The sequence below is a fragment of the Haemaphysalis longicornis genome, unplaced genomic scaffold (genome assembly GCF_048455015.1).
Source record: "Haemaphysalis longicornis isolate Haplotype H1 unplaced genomic scaffold, Haemaphysalis longicornis Haplotype H1 scaffold_1, whole genome shotgun sequence".
NCBI classification, from domain to species: Eukaryota; Metazoa; Arthropoda; class Arachnida; order Ixodida; family Ixodidae; genus Haemaphysalis; species Haemaphysalis longicornis.
In genome coordinates, this window is record NW_027526203.1 from 457943300 (window position 1) to 457963697 (window position 20398).

The 20398-nt window shown below is 53.4% G+C and overlaps 1 protein-coding gene across 8 annotated transcripts in view; it reads right to left on the minus strand.

Moving 5' to 3' along the window:
* LOC144156100 (uncharacterized) overlaps positions 1 to 20398 on the minus strand; it is a 248100-nt gene that overhangs the window by 172825 nt on the left and 54877 nt on the right. Inside the window, exon 1 of one of the 8 annotated variants that reach the window (XM_077687904.1) lies at positions 5989 to 6069. The exons of the other annotated variants lie outside the window; for them this stretch is intronic. Coding sequence (XP_077544030.1) covers positions 5989 to 6054 — 66 coding nt within the window. The 5' untranslated portion in view covers positions 6055 to 6069. Of the gene's footprint in view, positions 1 to 5988; positions 6070 to 20398 lie in introns of those variants that run through there. 8 annotated transcript variants of the gene reach the window in all.

A 20398-nucleotide genomic window follows, 5' to 3' on the forward strand; every position in this document is an offset into this window, starting at 1 on the left:
GGACAGCAAGGACGGAGAGCCGACGGACAAAAAAAGGAAGCCGCGCGATCACGGTATCCGATGGATCCGGCAGTCGGCTCGGCTCACAAGACGGCCAAAGTCACGTCGGATGCCGCCAGCGGAACAGGTTTGCTGCCGCCCCTTCGTCCTCAGCCGGCGGCACAGGAAGGAGGACACGCGAGCCTTTCCGGCAGTGCGCAGCATGACTGTCGCACGGGACACTCGGGTTCGCCTTGTCGGCGACGAGTCGGTCGCGTATCTTGAGCCGCATTGTTCTCCATCGCGCCGACAGGGTTTCGGGTACCGGGAGGAAACCGATGCCTCTGCCTCGCCTGCATCCGGCCGCGATACCAGAGCTCATCCTTGGACAACGGCCGGCCATACTGGAACGCCGCCACATCCGCTCTTCTGAATGGCGCCGTACCCGTCCCCATATATCGGCTCGCCCAGTTTACTTAGCGCATTACTAAAATCGATGGTGGCTTGGAAAATAAGTCACTGAGTTGGCCGACGCGTTTCCTTTCGTACAGTCAAGTGCTGAAAGCAAAAACGGGGGGTTTTGGTCGCGGTCTTCGACCAAGGCACGCCTAATCTCGGCAGCACACACGGCAGTCTAAGTTCCACGGGCTCGGTGGCGCCAGGCAGTGTGAACGCGGCGTACTGCAGCACTACGAACGGCAGCGCACTAGCAAACTTCGGCTGAGCACTCCAGATTACCGGCGGGACATATCGCAGCTGGGACGATCGGACTTTGACGCACAAACGTATCTCAGCTATCCAGCGCCGTAAAAGTTCCGCTAAGCTGGCGCAGTCGATAAACTCCAGGCGATGCCGCTGGTCACTGGGACAGGAACCGGCCCTGCTACCAGGCTGGTTACGTGGCTCGACCATGAACATGTGGAGTACTGAAGTTTAATTTGGTACGGGCAACAGTCTCTGCGTGTGCTCTCAACATCAGCCAGTACATGTCCACACAACAGCCATGTTTCGAAATCCAGGGCGAGATGTATTAGGAAGAGCAACATTAGAACTGGATGCTAATCAGATTAAAGGGCATACCCAGCCTATTTTCCGCGTGAACGCTGCTGTCACGTAAATCAGGCACAAACCGTTCTTCGGCATTGTCTTAGCCATCAGTCGGCGCTCAAACAATGCTTCAAATCGATATCACAGCTGCAGCAATCTGTTCCATCTCATGCTGGTATTCCGTGGCGGCAGAGCGTTTCGTGGAAGCGAGACAATGACCGCGCGTAATCAAGACGGACCCTATTGGAGGATAATAGCATGTCAATGGCAGTGAGTAGAGACAGTGCTGTTTCTGGCACACCGTTGGGAGTGGGATTTAAAAAAAAACCGTTGGTTAGGGCTAGCGGCAGCGTTGTAGAACAGACGTTGTTACGAAAGGCAGAGAAACTCTCGTACGCCTTGCCGTAGCCTACTTCGGAGCTTCTAAGCAGCGGGGGCCCTTTCCGGAGTTGCTTTTTATAGAGCGGGCCGGAATGCGGCACGTGAACGGCCCCCTCTCCTTCACGTGCAGTGTAGGCGCACCGAGACGACGGCTCTGGCCAGCACAAACCGTCTTTCGAGACGCCAGTGTTTTCCGGCGCGCGACGACGGACGTGGCCTCGTTACGCCCAGCACAATTCAACCGCCCTCGTCTGCAGCATGCGTGCGCTGCTACGAGGCCGTCTCCCAGGGAATGCGAAGCCGAGGCTACATCAGCTGTACTGGAAAAGCGTACTGAATCTACGCCGCCCGACGCGATGCGACAGTCAGAACCGGGGTCAGGCAGGGGTGAGCAAAGGCACAGGGGGAACACAAAGAAATACGAACGGAGCGCACAGCCTTCGATATATGCTCTGCTATCTGGGTGCCGGATTGAAAAGCTCCGCGTATGTGTGGGTCTCTCGGGGTGTGGGAACAAGGACTATGCCCGAAAGAGAGAAAAAAGAAAAAAAGCCTTGACAGACACGAAATGGTGGACCTGCATCTTGCTACGCAATGCTCTTGAAGTGCGCAACGACAAAAATATACAGCGTCGCTCCGCTGAGAAAGCATCTGATCTAACGGCAGGTTACACACTCAAATGCGTAGAAGGCCAGAGCATGAGCTTTCGAACCTGGCAGCCTGATGGCACCGCACGCATCGCAGGCCGTGCGCTCCGTTCGTATTCCTTTGTGTCGCCCCTGTGCCCTCAGAATCAGCCCGCAACATTACGTCTCACTGCTGCAAGCTCGCGAACTCAAACTACCTTGGCGCAAACAATTTTCAAGACGTGACATTGCCTATTAAGGTTCCCCACAAGGAAGTGCCAAAGTTTGCTACCGTTTATTTTTTTAAAGAATTTTTTTTTTTTTTTCAACTGGCGTTATCTAAGACACATAGGAGTTCCGCGGCGCACAAAGCATCCCTCCACAGCATTTATTCCGGCAGCAGATGTCATCGAAAGTTAGGGGGCGCCTCGGGGTTCTGGAAGTCGAACACATCAATAGTAAGACGCTGCCAAGGACTGTTAGTAGTGCCCAAGCACGGCACTTCTGCATGCGCATCGTTCATAGTGAGCGACGATGTCCGACGTTCGTATAATAGCGGCGTACACCACCGGACGCGTTCCCTCGCCCGTGCTTTGCAGGGACTTGTGTGTCCATCGAGGGCTAGCACGTCAGTTCCGGCTTTTGCCGTGTTCCAGACAGCCATTTGCAACTACACTGGTGTGCCGGGCAAAGGCTTCACCGGTAAAGGGACCCCGTGGCGGCCCGTAACGGCACGCACCTGACCCCAAACAGGCCGCGCATCAGTCTAAGAAGCACCTGCTGGGTCCTAGGTAGAAAAAGGCATATTTGCCAAAAGCAACGCGATTAGGAGTTGGCGGTTGTACCCATCACTACAAGATTTCGAAGGTACCGAGAAGCGAGGACGACTGCTGGCACCGGCACCGAGGCAATACAAAATGAGATACGCCGATCCGACAGCGATACACAACACGATGCACCGGTCAAGCTTGAGCAACTCCGACTTGAGGTGCGTCCCGAGTCCAAAGGCTATCTTTGTTGAGTTCGGAATGTGCCATGCGAATGACCCCTCTTCGTAACAGCCCGCTTGCAGTGCTGGCAGGCGCACCAAGACGATGGCGTGCACGGAACTCGTCTGAGTCAAAAGGGCAGCGTTCGGGCGGAAGCGGTCAGTGTCGAGGCACGGAAGAAAGCGGCCGACACAGTTCACCAAGTTCACCAAGATTCACTATTTCCAGAAAGCAGTGCGCTGAGCTGATGTCTTCCGGCGGCGGGAAACAATGAACTGTCACCTCGGCCCGGTGATACTCAATTGTCGTTGAAAGCACCTGAAACGGTAGCAAGGGACCCTGAACTCTAATTTCTTAATGAGCGTTACCCAAGCTACGTCCTTACGTTTCAAAGCTCGTGTTCCTTTTTCGTTTGTATATCGGGATGTTACCAATCATATTAAATCCTAAAGGTTCCTCAAATAAAATGAACTTCTGGCGCTGGGAGAATACACAAGCAGAAGTGACGCCGAAAGGGAGCCAATTATTTCAAAACGATAACATTCCCTTTACTCAACCACGTGTCTCATGCCGACAGCGAACAGCACAAGCCGCTGCTCGGAATATAGATACAGATTAGACACTTCCACCACTAATTGTATACAGCACTGAACTTTGGTTTATTTAAAATATATTGCAACTTTCGTGGGAAAGATGTCGAGCGCTCAAATTTTATTGCAATGCATACAAAAGTCAGTGCCCTCAAAATGCACTAGCGAAAGATATACGATCGAGCAGACATGACACTCTGAAAGAAAGAAATCGAGTCTCCGACTACACAAGTAAAAGCCAAGTAACCGCGGAGACATGCGTGTTCCGCGCACGCCTGGAGTAAATGATAGCTTGTTGACGCTGGCTTCCCCAAATGACAGCGTGTGGCCTATGGAATTTTAAAGCTACCGTGCAACGTTCCCGAGAAGGAAATGTCGCCGACGCATTGAAATACTAGTCAGGCGGAGAACGGCACCCATGGCATGCTTTGGCCCCACACAACCGAGCAGATTTCGGGACGCCCATTTTTAACGTAACGTTTCCTTTTTTCATTGTGCCGTCAATGCCCCGTTTATGGGTGAGCGATAAAATCCTTGAATTTCGTGGGGCCGGAGTGGTGCATGGCGTTCGTTGGTGGCCAGGTTATTTTGGCAGCTTGCACGGGCTGCTTTTCCGTGACTTGTGCGGCATGACGTCCGGAGGTGTGCGCGGGAGCGATATCAGATGAAAGGCGAGGCGTGATAGAATTTATGAAAAATGCGCCGCGGTGCTAAGGTTTTAAGATTGGCGCGGAATTTTGGCGCAGATACGCTGTTGTAATATGAATCGCCTGAATAAATAAATCTTATCGCACGGTTTTGAACGGCTTCAAGTGTACGTGTGATTATATTGAAAGGGTGTCAAATTCGGCATGCGTATTCCAGCTTAGGCCGCACAGTTTTAAGAAAGCTTGGATCTTTAGTGAAGAGTTATGGATAAAGCTTTAATTTTCGTCGCAAGTAGCCGAGTGCCCGGTTAGCGTACATGTGAAACGTGCGATGACCAAAAAGAAATATCAGAACTTCCGTGGAATCCTGGGCCAAGAAACATCGGAAGTTAGGTAGATGACTAGGTATCTAAGTGCTTACAGAAAGAATTTCAGAACCGCAAACGTACTTTTAAATGTTTGGTTTTTAATGTTCAAGCGCACCAACCATTTTTCTCACCATGTTTGAATGACGCGTATATATGACTGAAGGACAGCAGAATCGGGAGGATTAAGTACAGGGCGGTAAAGAACCCAATCATCGGAGAATAAAAAAAAATATTGGACTGAAGGTAAGAAGGAACGTCATTACCATAGATCAACTTTCAAGAAGAGTACAGGACCAAGCTTAGGGCTGTGCCCTGCGGAATATCAGAAAGGGGGGACATATAGGAAAAAGTACTGTTAGCGTAAACAAACCGTTGGCGGTTAGTCAAGAAGCGACGAATGCCATCGAAAATTTGGAGGCCTAAATTTAGGCGCGGTAGTTTTAAAAAGCAAGCGTTCGCGTGCGACTTCATCAAACGCTTTTTCAATGTCTAGGAAAAGGGCGTCCACTGGTGAGTCAGTATTCGTGCTAGAGCCGGTGTCGATAGGCACGTTGCGCTGATGTTTACCTCGCAAGCAGCAGCGCCGTGTTCTTTATTCTGGTGGTTCCGGGGGTCATTTCTCGTAGGAAAGATGTCACGCATATCACGGGCTCGGTTCGTAGCATTCATAGCACTTAAGTGTCGGCGCTACAAATACGTTAGCTGATGATATTGTAGTCAACCAGTCAGATTGCAGATAATACAAATGACAGGGAGGAACCGATGCATTCATCACGACCGTCTTTCTTTACACCGTGTCTCAGTGCCAACCACATAGATCGTTGACAAGGCATGCCGCAGGCATTGGTTGATAACGGGTCGAGGAATCGCCACTCCTTTACCGATGCCCTAGCGCGTGCTACAGACAACTTTAGTAGGAAAAGTGCTGCGCTCACAGCGGCCTCTGTCCGGTGCAACGTGCCTATTCACAAACATCCCGAGTTGCTTGTCGCAAGAATGCCCTTTTCTGGAAGCCGAGTTGTGAAGGGGGAAAAATTTGTACGCCCCTATAAGAATTTTACACAGTGGGAGTAGATGATATAATTCATGACTTTCGAAGAAACACAAGTTAAGGGGACGGGACAGTACTTTGGAATGGAATTTGAGGGACCTTTTTTTCGCGACTGGGACAATTCTGCCCACCTTCCAGTCCTGCGGCACCACCGCCGCATACAAGAGATTGCTGAAAAACGTGCGCCAAAATGACGATTTGCATTATCTCCGCCCTACTATCCTTGCGCGCTGACCTTGAACTGGCGTTTTCTCCGTTGTGGTGAAAAATGAAAAAAAAAAAACAAAATGGCGCAAAGAAAAAAACCCACCTCAGCACAAGGTGTCAAAGGAAAGCGGCGACATGAAAACGGGCCAACAGCAGGCAGGCACAGCATCGTCTCAGCAGCACATTTCAAGTCACGTCGAAGTCACGCCGACAGGCAAATGCCAAACACATTCCGGAACTAAGACTGCATCAAAGCGTGGCGTGCATTTTCATGGAAGCAAGAGCAGCGCCTGAATTGCGCAACAAATCGATACGCCGGAAAGGGCTGAAAAACGGAAGCCTGGCCACGCGCCGGCGTAAGTCGTATAAAGGAGGCCAGAACACGTGCACATCCGACGGGGATACCAGCGATAATGGCCACGAAATGAGACTCGCGTTGTCCAAGAGTTCGTGCGATCAGGCAGGCCAAGGCGCAGGCTCCGCTTAGAGCTTTCTCGACAAACTGGCGGTGCCCGCCTTTAGAGTTACGTGCACACCGTCTTCGCTGCATGCTACGGGGCACAATCGCAATAAAGGCATAACTGATATAGGGGTGGGCTGTCTGAGTACCTTTCGGCCGCTGGTATCAATCAAGGCAGTGAAGCTCGTCTCAAACGCGCTTCAGGGCAGCTGGTTGGTCTGTGACAAGCCAACAGACACACCACATACTTTCAATGTCATCACTGGGAGCACGCTGCGCACGCGGCTAGCGTGGTGGAAGCGCAACTGCGCACGAGTGTGCGGTAAAGCAGAGCACGGCCTGGCCGCCGGGAGGAAACGGTCACGCGTCTCGATCGCCGGTGCACGCCAACTGGGTTTTCTTCCCTATGATTAGGGTTGGACTACAGGCGGTTTTAGTTGAAAGATGCGTTGCTTTTCAGGGGAACCATCGAACTGCATCCCTCCATCGGAGCCAATAGTGCAAGGAGATGATTAAAGAGCTAGGTTTTGAAAACCTAGTTAACCATGTGGCGCTTTTGACGTTTTTCGATGCCGTGAGAACAATACAGGTCTGGCTGCCGTTTCTCTAGATTTTTAAAAAAGCTCAGAAAACAGGAGGAAAACACACAGCTGGCTATGGACGTATGCGAGGCCACCAAAGGAGCTATGTCAACCCCGACGCCCCCCCCCCCCCCCCCCCTATAGATAAGCGCTCGAACCGGACCGTCCACATGTGCGGCCCCCACGAAGCAAGCAGAAACGGCTGGACGAGAAGGGCCGCACACCCACGCTTTCTTTTCGCCGATGCGTGCAAGCGAACGTCGTTCCACACTGGCGCGCGCAGGCCTCTTCCGCGTTCGGAGCAAGCAGCAGCCGGAAACGACGGCTGCCCCTCGAAGACACACACACACGAGGAGAAACGTGGCCCCGTTCTGGCTGGCTGCGGGGCCCGGGAGGATCACGGCGGCCGCCAAACGCCTCCGCCGACTCTTGACCCAGTTTGCGCGACGCCCACGGTTGCGCAAGGTCCGGGCCATCCTCTCCGAGAAATTAGCGGCCGCACCCCTTTCGCGAGTCGGCCGCTAAACTGGCAGCAGAACAATGGGCCACCGAGTACTGCCCAGCCGGCTGCAAACAGGCCCACGGAAGGAGCAGAGAGGCCGCCGTACATGCGGGACAGCGCAGGTATACGTCACACCTGCTCATGTTATAGCCTCATCGGCATCACAGCGACGTGCAGATGGAGGACAAAGGGCAATCTGTTGCATTCCACAGCAATAGGAGAACAACCTGCGCTTCCATGCCACCGTTAGAGAGGGGGAAAAGACTTATGTAAAGCACGCTGCACCGCTATATTGTGTATGCGCACCGTGCCCTCTACTGTTGAATGTGCCCGGAGACCACGCCAGGAGCTCCGATAAGCGAGTGGCAACTCCTTGACCAGTTGTAACTAATCACCCAGCGCCTGACGTGTACTAGAAGAAACAAAGAAATTGCACCCCTCGAAGATTTTTCGTGGCGGATTCTTTGGCTGTCGCCGGAGTTTGGACTGGGCTCCGACCATGTCTAAATCGAGCCATCGGATAGACGCCGGCCCGATAACGCGACGGACCCAGGTTCGATTTCGGCCACCGAAGCGTTTTTACTGCGAAGCACTGTATGTCTAACCCCCCAGTTTTCATTCCGGTGAAGCCGCTTTACCCGGCGCCGCTGGGGCGCACCTCCTCACCACCGACGACCCCGCTTCACAAATGTCATTCCCCTCGCCACCAGGGATGCCTCGTTCCCAAGTTGCGCAATCGACTAATAACGGCGATACGCCCTTATCAGAGCAACTTGGCCGCTTTCAACTCCACCGTTTTTCTTCAGCATGAAAGGCTTTCCGCGCGACATTTCCGGCCGTGTATTTCACGCCTAAACACACGCCCATCACCGGTTCCCGGTTTATGCGCGCACTGGTTGGGGGGTGGAAGCAGAAGGGGGGCGTGCATGCACAGCTAGGCTGCATGCCGCTACCAATGACATGCGCGTAGTTCTGGCGGGGAATTTAAACGCGGAAGTCTCGCGGCTCGATGCGACCTGTCAGCTGTCCTCAATGGTCGAGCGGTTTCGGGTTGGTGCGTTACACAGACTGTGCCTACGACGCGGGAAGGAAACGGACAGCCACATGTCTGTCCACTAGAATAGAGCTCGAGTCCTTCCAGGTTTTAACTCCCTATGAGACAGACGCGTTCCTCGCTCGGAGGAAGAACAGCGGGAATCGAACGAGCGTCTGCAGGAACAAAAGCGCAAATGGGTGCGAAAACAACAGAAATACGCTGCCATTGCCGCCGCAAGTTTCAGCTCGTCGAGTAGCTGGGAATGTCTCTTGGATGAACAGCAACTTCGACGTGAGCCAATAATTTTTGTTCAGCTTGAAGGACTTTTAGAAGGACAATTTTGGCGGTGTCTATCACTTCGAAGCACGAGCACATAACCAGCTGCCGATTTACGCGGCGTGCACGCGCAGCTATAGGTTTTGTGACTGACATGTCCGATGTGCTGGGGGGAGGTTTAAACGTGTACGCCCACCGCCGAAATGCGAACTTTCAGGTGTCCTCAGTGGGTCGAGCGGACTGGGGTGATGCGTTACGCAGACGGTAAGATGCCGACGACGCGGGAGGGAAACAAACAGCTCCATGTCTGTCCGCTAGCTCGAGTCCATTCAAGTTTCACTGGGATGAGTGCCATTGCTCAATCGCAAATTACAAACAAACGTGTTCAGTTTCGTGCATCTCGTGGACTGCGTCCACCTTCGCAGGTCATCGTTCTTCACAGAGTGGAAGGGCGCCAATTTTTTTCTTCACTTCACCCACGGTCATTCATCAGCATAGAGAAAGGTGGCTATCGTGCAGGGCGTTCTCGCTTTACAGACGCCATAAGCGAGAGCACGAAAGCTTCGTTTAAAAATGGTAGGGGGAGCAGCGGTGTCGCATCTCCTTTTAGATGCAGAGCATCTGATTCACTCGCCTTGTCCCTCCGGCGTCGTCGTCGTTGTTGTCGTCGGCGTTGTCCACCCCTCTGCCATTCTCCTCGCCGCGCGAGCTGCGCTCTCCGCCGCTCACCCCCTCTCCTCTCCGATAACGAACACTCTCTCGCGAGAGGCATTGGATTGGATTTGATTGGATTGGCTTGGATTGGATTAAAGTGGATTGTGTTGGATTGCGTTGCGTCATAGCCGCGGCAGACGCGCTGGGGCCGGCGCATGTGCAGTACTCTCGCTTCCGCGGTTTCCTCTCCTTCGAGCGCGCTGCGCATATAACCGGTGTGCCGTTCTCCGGCGAAGCAACATCCACGCTTGGCTCAAACACCTAGAGTCCACGCCGCTTTACAAGTACGCCAACGTCGTCATCGACTGGGACCGGCTTACGCAGACCCCTCAACGTTATGCGCGCTATAAAACGCGTTCCCTTCGCCGCTCCGCATATGCGTCGCATCTACACAGGGGTTCCCGCGAGGGGAGGTGGGAGTTTTTTCTTTTTTACAACCTGACCAGCTGGCTACAAAACCCGCCCATGGCCTCCCGTGATCTCCGTCAGTTCAACAAAGCATTATTCTCCCGTAGCTACTGTTATCGCGCCGTTACCTCAGGTGTCTTCTTTTTGCAGGGGTCGGTGGCTCGATAAAAGTGGCTGTTGATAACACAAGCGCTTACGTAGACTGAATTTTAAGAACGGTAGCGGCGACGAGCACGCCATCCTTCCTACAAAAAAAAAAAAAAAAAATACGCCCCCACACGACCACGACGCGCGCAACGGGACTGCTGGTCGGGCAGAAAACATCCGTGCAGCGTGCTTATGCCACTTTCGCGGAACGAACGCCACATATAGCCTCATTTGTCGCGCTGCATTTCTGCTGTAGGAAAGCAGGAGTCTCTTTCAACATAGTGGCTTCCCTTTTGTTGCACGGTGGCATTGATAAGCCTTCACACCCAGGCACAACCAGCATACATATAGCCCGCTTTTGGAAGCGGCCAGTTACACCGGTAAGCACAACCGCACGCCACTTTCCAAATGTACCGGCATAACTGAGTCTCCACCAGAGTTTATTGCACTTATCCTCAAAGCTTTGCGCACGCGCGCAGCAAAAAAATTTACTGCCGGAGTTATTATACGCAACCGTCCTGCAACGTCAAAAAAAAAAAAAAAAGGCAGAAAGGGCCCGACGCAGCGGGAAACGAAAGCTCGGCGCAAACCGTCCGAAACGCGCCCCAGGCCAGACAGACAGGGCGTGCTCCGGTGACTGTCTGCGTGAGCAACTGTCGAAACTGCGCCCACCACAAGCCGTCGGCTGACACCGGTGCAGCGCTGAGCCGGGTGCGCGACGGGAGAGCGAACAGCAGCAGCCAGGCCTGCGGCAGTTTTCCGCAGTCGTCGGGATGACCGCAATCTGCGCCGACACGACAGCGCGCTCGAAAAAGCCCGGCGAGGTAGAAAGAGAGGGGGGCCCGCGGCGGCATCACCCACGCCGTCGTCGTCCGAACGGGCCACGGTCATTTCGTAACGAACGCAATATCCGCCACCAACAGGCTCGGTGCGATTGGAAACGGGCCGCACGTGTTCGGCAACAGCGTCGCGCCGCCAGCGGGTTGGCGCGAAAGGGAAGTGCCCGGCCAGCCGCCGTGCACTGCGCGTGGCGGGAATGAGGCTCGCGCGAACAGCGACCTCGTCACGCGAGCAGCCGTCGCACGCCTTCCGGGAATCACACAGCCCGGGCGTCGCTACGTTCGCGCGCTGAGCGCAGTAGTGACCGACCTGGCCTCGTTTCAGTTCGGCATATTGAAAGTCGTTAGAACGAAAGTAAGTTAAGCGCAGCACGAAGTCTGATCTCAGGATGCTCACTGGCATTCCCGTGTGTCGGGTGTGTCGCCTTCAGAAATGACCGCTGTTCCAACGGACTGCCAAGTTGAAACGTTCCGAACAAACGCAAGAAATGTGGGATAGCACGTCGAGGTGGGAGCAGGAGCCGCCACAACGTGTTTGACCACGGCGCCGAAGGTCTCGCGGACACAGCCAAATTACACCTGAACGAAACCTCGGGACAGGCAAAGGAGTGCCTGAAAATGTCGTAGAGGCCCGGATGTGTTTCCTACCATAATCCTTTTTTTTTTTTTTGACTGACGTCTTTTGCGGCACGGAGCTAGCGGTTAAAGCATGTCCGTGCAGTTGACCTTTTAAATGCGCAATGCAAGATGAAGCTGATGGGGCCCTCTTCCGTGGCTCTGGTGCCTCTACGAGCTCTTAAAAACCCCGGCGCACACGATTAAGCTACATGCTCCCGAGCTGAACAAGCGTCAACAAAGCGCAGCAAATGACCAAGGACGGTGCTATCTACACGGCACACGGCGCACTTTCAGTCACTGACCACGGCGGTCATTACGGGGTTCAGAGAAACCGGACCACTTGCGCCTACGGAAGACGCGACAAGGTACGCAACGCATCGATTCGCGCACAGACCTTTTCGCCCCCAGATGAATCATCCGCTATTCGCGTACGAGCGGCCCGGGAAAAAAAATCTCGCCGACACACGATCGAACGCATGTGTCACGTCCACGTGCAGATGAGTAAGGCTGGACATCAAAACGGTGACGCGGGTGCGAAATACACTCGCTGCAAAAGGGAAGAAAGAAAAGGCTGTGCGCGTAATTAGAGCCTGCCACACACATGAAACTAGAGGACGTTTGAAATGAGTAGGGCAGCTGTCCTAGGCGAGCGCGGATTACCGGCGTGCAACAACGCTTCCGCGACGAGGAGCGGGTGACCTTCATTCGCCCTTGAGGGGCGCAGCTTCCGCGCCGCTCAAAAAAAAAAAAAAAAATAAACATGGGCCGCCTTGATTTCCGGGATCAGATTCGCTTTCATTGCTTGCGCCTCGACAACTTCACGGAGGATGCAGAGAGATGTGAAATGAGGTAACGCATTTCGAGCGAAGCAACCTTGGAATGAACTAGGCGCGCCTTCCCCAGTTCCCAGGTGGCAAACGAAAAGAGGCTGCAGAGGGCCAAGTACCGCCGCTGCAACGCGGGCCTTTTTCGCCTCCGTTTTCTTGCGCCCCACTCTAGAGAGCAAAAATGCATGCCGACTACTAAGGCGCACCACAGGAACTGGGTACAGGCTGTTCGCAGCTCGTGCGTCCGCTCTGTTTGCTGCTACTTACGCCATTTTGTTTAAACCTTCGTGTTTACGGTTAGATCGTAAGCCTTTCCTCCACTCAAAGGATTATCGGACAAGAGGCAACCAGGAGCAATCAGTAAACATGAGTGACACCTGTACTATCCTCGGCCACCGCGCTCGTCTGCGGTACCAACGGTATTTTCACTGGACTTACTGTGAAATGCCCAGAAGGCGCCAAATGAAATTCCGATGAATTGGGGCTGCAGAGGTTTTCTTTTTTATTTTTTTTTACGGTAGATTTTCTCGGTCGGAATTCTAGCGAAATTTCGCGCCGCATGCAGTTACAAGACAGCGTAATTTTCGACGATGCCGTGTCGGTCACAAACTCAGTAGATCGGAAGTGAATTTTGCCCGCTGCGAGCCCGCTATGAAATAAACACCTCCCCTATGAAACGAGTTCAATTTAAAATGCCTGCTTTTGAACTAAAAAAAAATCCTCGCTTAGAAATTGAATTTCCGGGGTAAAGGTTACAAGGGAGTTTGTCGACATGTGCCACACGCTACACGGCGTGCTCGGATTGTCCCAGCAGCTTGCGCTCACACTAAGGCAAGCGAGAATATGTACAGAAATACATACACGAAAGTGAGCTATTTCAACGGGGACAGAAACAGGGCAGCGAGTAACACGAGGAGCCGGGCAGACTAGCAGTTTTCCGGACAGTTGCGAAAATGAACGGCAGGGATCTGCCTATTCAAAGCAGAACCGAACACTAATTTCTACCTGCAAGTTGAGCGGGCCGAAACCCTCTCTCCACCGCGCGCACACTTTTTTTATCCATTCCCCGGGCACAGACAAAAGCCTGCTGCCGTGGAAACTTCTAGAGCCACCCAATTACCGGAAGACATCAATAATGAAACACGCGCGGAGACGAACACGAGCCGGCCCGGCACGCCGCGAAGCAGTCGGACACACAAAGAGACAAAAAAAAAAAAAGGAGGGCGAACAAAGGCGAGGTCGCTTGCGTAACCTGTTCATTCGGTGCCGCAGCGGCACGAGGACGCAATAAATTCTGGCGACGCGATAAGCCCGGCGCGTTCCGAAAAGCCGCGCTCTGCCGCCGCTATCGCCGAGCGCGGCTTGTCGGCCACGGCTATTTCGGTTCCCCCCGCCGCTCGCATTCCTCGCCGACGGGGCCGCCGCACCGTCCGGCCGGCCGGGGGAAGCGTGGTCGCCAGCGTAGACGGAAAGCGATTGTGCGCGTAACATAATGCACTTTCATACCGGGAAGCGAACCGCCCCCTTTATCGACCGGCCACGAGGAAGGGTCGCCAGCGTCGTGCGGCGCGTCACAAAGGGGAAAAGGAAAGCCCTGCCGCTGCACCCTCCAGAGGCACCGAAGGAAGAGCGCGTGCATCTCGTGACCGAAGGTGACCGAGCCTGACGCGAGGCCTTGCCAGTTGTAAAGCGTGCGCAGAGAATTTGGAAGCAGAGAGAGCACGACGCACCTTCCGATCGTTTACATACCTATTCGCCACTTCACAAAGTGGTCACTTCGACATACTCAATTCAATTCTTTATTTCCTTTAGGAGGAGGGGGATGGAGCTAAAAGCTGTGGATGCAGCTTCACAGAGGCCCCAGCCCCGTATGCAATGGCAGCAGTGTCGGCACTGCGACACTCGTCAAGAAGCGATCAACATAACCAACAAAATTCATTATACATATCACAAACAGAAGTGGATGATGCATAATGTTGCTCACAAAGTATCAATAGCAGAAACACCCTTGGTTCTAATAAAAAGGCTAGGTGCTTTCTCCGTAACAAAAAAGCTGTTGAGCATCACAATAAAAAAATAATTGTGAGAAGTCTCAAGAACACACAGATGTCCAAAGAACACGTGAGCTCGGATGGTGCTACACGATTGCTGGCAATTCAACCAAATTTGTGAGCCATAACCAGCATTAATGTGACAGGTTTAAAACAGTGGGATGGCAAATTTCAACGATCGCAAATTAAAACACCCGTTGGTCTGCTTTACCGCAACACATCTGAACCGCTAATCTTTGCGATCGAAGAGAGAACGCAACGGCGATGCGCACCGTACGATTTCGCGCGAGAAAAGCTGCCAGCTGTGACATTGTCTCAACGAAGATAAAATTTTGAAGTGAAGTAGTCACGCGGTGGGTGTGGACGCTTCGTCGGACGCAGCGGCGACCGCACCCACACGCGAGTGGCCTTCCCGCCGAGAGGTACACGACGCGCTTTATCGCAACGACAGCCCACGCGGTGCGCACGACGCGGGCTCCGATGACGTCGCCGGTAGCTCCAGGCACGCGGGGACCCGGGAAACTCGCGGCCCTTCTCGCAATACGCCACATCTGGAAGGAGCGCACGACGCCTTGACGCTCCCATCGAGGGCTCTTCCCGGAGACATTACGGAGGAGGAACCCAAGTGACTCACTCTGTCTAGAGGTTTAACACGCGCTTGTAGCCGATTGCAACGTTGCGGAACGCTCGGTTAATGAGGATATATATATAAGGGTCCATCAAATTTGCTTTAATGTGACAGCATTTGCGGACAGTGCAACAATGTGGGCAGTGGACAGTTCAACTTGTTCCTCCACATTCACCGAAATCGGCTGCGCATGGGCGTTTCATTTATATACAGTAAATTCCAAGTGCATTGGGAGCACAGCATCTCCGCTTTTATCGAAGCATCGCTTATAACAAAGCCACTCATCTGTCCCGGGGGCTTCGAAGTGTCCTACGCACACACACAAACAAAAGTGTGATTTTGCGACAACATGCAGGCAATGGAGAAAATCCGGCAGCAACACGCTCTTGTAAGCGACGACGAGATTCTCTGCCCGCCCCCCATTGTGAATGCACCAGCTGTGGCGGCGCTTCACGAGCGGAAAAGCTCGTCTGCGGCCCAGTACGCAGCGCTCCTTCCATGATCACCACGGTCGGTGCGAGTTGCGGCACGCTGGCAGTTCTATACCGCAGAAACCTGCCGTTCACCGCTGAGCCCTGTATATACCCCATCCATGGGACACAAATCGACAGGCGCAGCAAGACACACCATTCTTGGTTATGGAGAGTTCTCCAGACATGGGCAACTTTCCGGCTAATCGGAACTCGTTCAGAAGTAATTACTCTGCAGTTATTTAGAGTCATTTAAGGAATTTTGGCACGGATATTACTGAGGGTGACAGCGTGCACTGTGCGGAGTTTGAAGTTGTGCGCTTAGCTCTGTTATGTTCCAGAGCCAAGGAAACTATCCCATTGCAATGTATGGAACCTTTGACAGCGAATAAGACAAACTATTCACAGTTCTAGAAAATTCTTTCTCAGTGTTCATGTCCAAGTCGACTCTCTGCACCATACGAAATATACTCCGCTTGAGTCTCCTGATCGGCCTCGAATAAGTCGGTCGTTTGGAACGCTCATTACGCGACGTGCGGAACGCGGAGAACAAACATCTCCACCAACCGAACTAATCCTGTAAAAAGCAGCCGCGGAACGGAGCCTCGACGATGAAGCGAAAAGAGAGCAAACCTGTTCGCCGAATTCACCCGCAGCAAACGCGTACGCCGCCCCCAATGGCGACGGCGTCTCCACGCATCCCGACCGAGGCAGGTGGCACAGTTTTGGAGAAGCTGGTGCTACGCGTCCCTCCAGCGCGCTCAAACAACACGGGCCACGGTAGCACCAACTGGGCTCTGATCCTAGCGTGTTACGACAGTGCATGCGAGAAACAACGCGAAGGACTGCATTGTTAGCCAATGACACACAAAAAAAAAAGGGGGGGGGGGGGGAAGAGAGAGAGAAATGTTGTTCGAAATGACCACTTCTCGTGGGCGAATCCCAAAAGTTCATTTTGACACAGCGACTGCAGCACCGACAAATGGAGAAAAACACGGTACCCGGCGCCGAGCAACGTTAACGTGCCTGTGTGCTTCCTTCCTATCACCCGTCGACACAGCAGCCCCGATATTTCACCGTACTTGAGCCATGTTAATCCCACCTAGCCAATCATTACTACCTACAACTAATCATTACCGTGGTGACGACGACGGTCACTTTCCATACACGTACCCGATGTCAGGCAAACTTACGAGAAGATATGCGACGCTCACATGTTATAGGTTGCACGCTGTAAAGACGGACGGCAGCGCACAACCCTAGAGCGGCTGCGGGCAGGCAACACCGTCGGATTACCGCCAGCCGATTCCACGCGGCCATCGTGAAGAGGAATGCCAAAGTGCCGCATTCATGTGGGGCCTGCGCCGTGGCCACACTTCGGCACCAGAACAAAGGCATCGCCGGCTACCCATTCATAGTCAAATCGACCCGGGCAGAACAAAGGGTCTGAACCGCGGGAAGCTCGCGATTCAAATCGCGCGAAGGATATTAAGGGGCCGCCGCAGAAACAGGGTCGGCTGTTTTCTAGGGAGCTAATCTCCCGCCAAAGAGACAAAAACACACCAAGACCACGAGAAAGAAACGGCGAAGCAATTTCTCACGTCGAAGAGACGTTCGAAACGCCCTTCTCTCCGGCGCGAGCAGCGTCTGGCCGTAATTAGCATTGCGTAAGCGCCCTTCAGAGGGCCGCAATGCAGTTGGGGACACCCTTCAGAGGGCCGCAATGCAGTTGGGGACACGCTCGTGCAAGACCCCCACCTGGGACGCAATCTACATCATTTAGGCGGGCCAGAAATTAACCTGCGCGTGCGAAATTTGCTTCCGGAGCGCTGGTAAGGCGACTTTCAGGTACTGCCAGTTTATTTTCCGAGGCGCAACCGCTGCGCGGGGCGAGCCTTTCAAGTGCGCAGAACAGGGCTACGCGAGTAAAGCCACATTCCGGGAAACCGGAGGCCGGGCGCGCGCTTTACAACTTCGTCGACGCGAGACCGAGGACAAGCAGAATGGCGGAGCCGCAAGAATAACTGAATATAATTGTGTTTACGCCTCGCGGACAACGTCGTGGCTCAGGGTAAACAGAGTGCCGCGAAGGTGCCACCGCACATTTTAAATAAAGCCGCCACGGCAAGGCCGTCACAACGCTCGAGGGCAAGGCCGGGATGGAATGCTCGATTTCGCACAAACACAAAAGCTACGCAACCGTCAGCCGTGCAGCTCGACTCCGGCAGTGACGAAAATACAAGGCGAAGGGAGGAGAACGAGGGGAGGGGGCAGACAGCGCCCAAGCGTTGCTCAAGGCAGCATCGATTGCCAACGCCCCGCAGGCGGACGACGACACCACGGGGCCCAACGAGCACAGGAAGGTAACAAGAAAACCCAACACGCACCCTCACCAAGAATAACCCCGCTCGCTCCAACCACCAGCACGGTGAAAAACAGAAAGAAGCGCCCCGATAGTCGAGGCGCTCCGCGGAATGAACCGAAGGCTCCTGCCAACTTAATTCACGCTAGAGCCAAGCACCGCCCACCCAGCGTAAATTATGCACAAAACAGCGCTTCGGGGAGGAGCTATGCAAAATTTTGCACCTTATGGGCCAACGGCGCTAGCTGCGCGTGACGTCGAGCGCCGGAAGGACGGCCTCCCACACTTACGACCCACACTAGCGGAGAACTCAGAAACGGCGACAGTGGCGCCATCTCTCGGACAAAGTCGGAAAATGCTGCGCGCAAAGGAGGAAAAAAAAAAAAAAAAAAACGAGAGGAGAAGGGCACCGCGCGGGAGCCCCTCGGCGAGAGCGCTTTATCTTCGTGAGTGTGCGCATTTCTTTCTTTTTTTCTTTTGCAAAACCGCTGAAGCTGACGAATGCGGCGGCGTAACCTTGGCCGCAGGTTGTTTTCCTTCCCCGTATGACAAAAGCGAAACCGGACTTTCCCGCCAGCGAAAGCGCGCGACCTAAAAGCCCCCCCCCCCCCATTCTGGCTCCTACGAAGGGTATATCACGCACACACAACGGTGTTTTTTTGTGTTGCAGCTTTTGCCCGGAGGGTGAGAGCGAGAGAGAACACTTTATTTAACCAGCTTGGTGGCCGAAGACCGTAGAGCTTCGGCGACTGTGGCTGCCCGACCCGTGAGCGACTTCTGGAGATCCAGGCTAGAGCATCCCAGCGCTGCTCCCCACTGGTCGAGGGAGGTGATGAGAGGGAAGGGATCGTACTTGCAGGCCCACATATGGTGATCTAAAGGGTCCCGTTCTCCGCAGTGCTGGCAGAGTGTTGTGGGGCACAGAGAGGGTCACGTGAGTGTGATGAAGTACGGCTAAACAGGGGAGGGATTCAGTTTGAAGCTGACGCCAAAGGCATTCCTCCTCCACTGATAGGGATGGGTGGGCGTGAGGGTACTTGCGGCGGGAGAGGCGGTAATGTTCCGTGATTTTTCAGTACGTGAGTAAACTATAACGGGTTGATCAGGCTTCATTTCCTCCAATACCTGTGTGGGCAGGGAACCAGATCAATTCTACAGGATCAGTAGGTGGTTTTTGATTAAGAATTTGGTGGGCCTGAGGCGAGATCTGGCCTCTGGCATAGTTTAGAACGGCCGTTTTCGAATCTGAGAACATGAATCGGGGTGTTGGCCTATGTGTGAGTGCAAGTGCTATCGCCGCCTCTTCCGCCACTTGAGGGTGACTGGTTCGGATGGTGAGGGTCGTGAGTGGGGGAGAATCGGGTGAGTTGATGACTGCCAGGGCAAAAGCGTCCACGTGACGATACTCCGCTGCATCAACATACAGTGTGCCTGGATCAATGGGGTATTTTGCTGTAAATGCACAGGCACGTTGCGCCCTTCTTTGGGAATGATATTGGAAATGCATGTTTCGAGGAAGGGGCCGAATAATGATGTTCTCTCTAGTCACAGTTTCGATGAGTGATTTTATCTCCGGCTCTCGTAGGTAGCCAATGCGCAGGCTGTCTAGGAGGGCTCTACCAGCTGCACTGCTCGTCAGGCGGCCAAGCTGCCCCTTGCGATGTCCTTCGATAAGCTCTGTGGGGGTGTAGGAACAAATGGTCCCGGAACAAATGGCCCCGGAACTTATGGTCCCGGAACAAATGGTCCCAACTCGAAAGTAGGAACAAATGGTCCCGGAACTTATGGCCCCGGAACAAATGGTCCCAGGCACTTGTTCAGGCAAGATGTTTCTATAAAACTCCACGTGGATTCTGTTTAAATTTGTTTTATTTTGCTGGAGTGCAGTTTGTAATTTCTTAGGTTTTTTTGTTTGTTTTCTTTTTTTAGATTTCGTTAAACCGGTTAGCTCAATTTCGGCGATTAGAACGATTAAACATGGTATTTCTGCCAACCACGCATTATTGTGAAAGTGCAGGGCATTCATTACACGACTGGCCCGTTTTCGGAATTTTTTTATGCGTATTTTATCCGACCTTTTTATTTTATACCCCTGTCACACGGGCACTTTCAATCGCGATTGAGTCGATCCGGATCGAGCTCAATCCGGATCGGGCACCTGCTACACGGCAGTTTCAATCGCGATCGAGCTCGATCCCGCTCGAACTTAATCCTGGTTCCTCAAGCGCGATCGAGGCTTCCAAGCGCGATCGAACGAAAGCGGCGATACTCTCGTCCCCGCTCAGTAATGGCACAGAATGTGACAACTTCAACTAACGCCACAAATTGGGTCAAATAACTTGACCCAAATAAGCGTGAGGTAATATTTACATAGTTATACCCCTGTCACACGGGCACTTTCAATCGCGATTGAAGTGAATCGCGATCGAGTTTTCGAGCGCGCTCGAAGCACTGCCGCTGCTACACGGCCCGTTTCAATCGAGATCGAAAAGTTGCACGGGTTGCATTCGTGTACGCCAGATGGCGCTAACAATGTACTTGTGGCCGGCGTCTGGTAACTTCGCGCAGTCGTACGTATACGTAACTATGTAGAT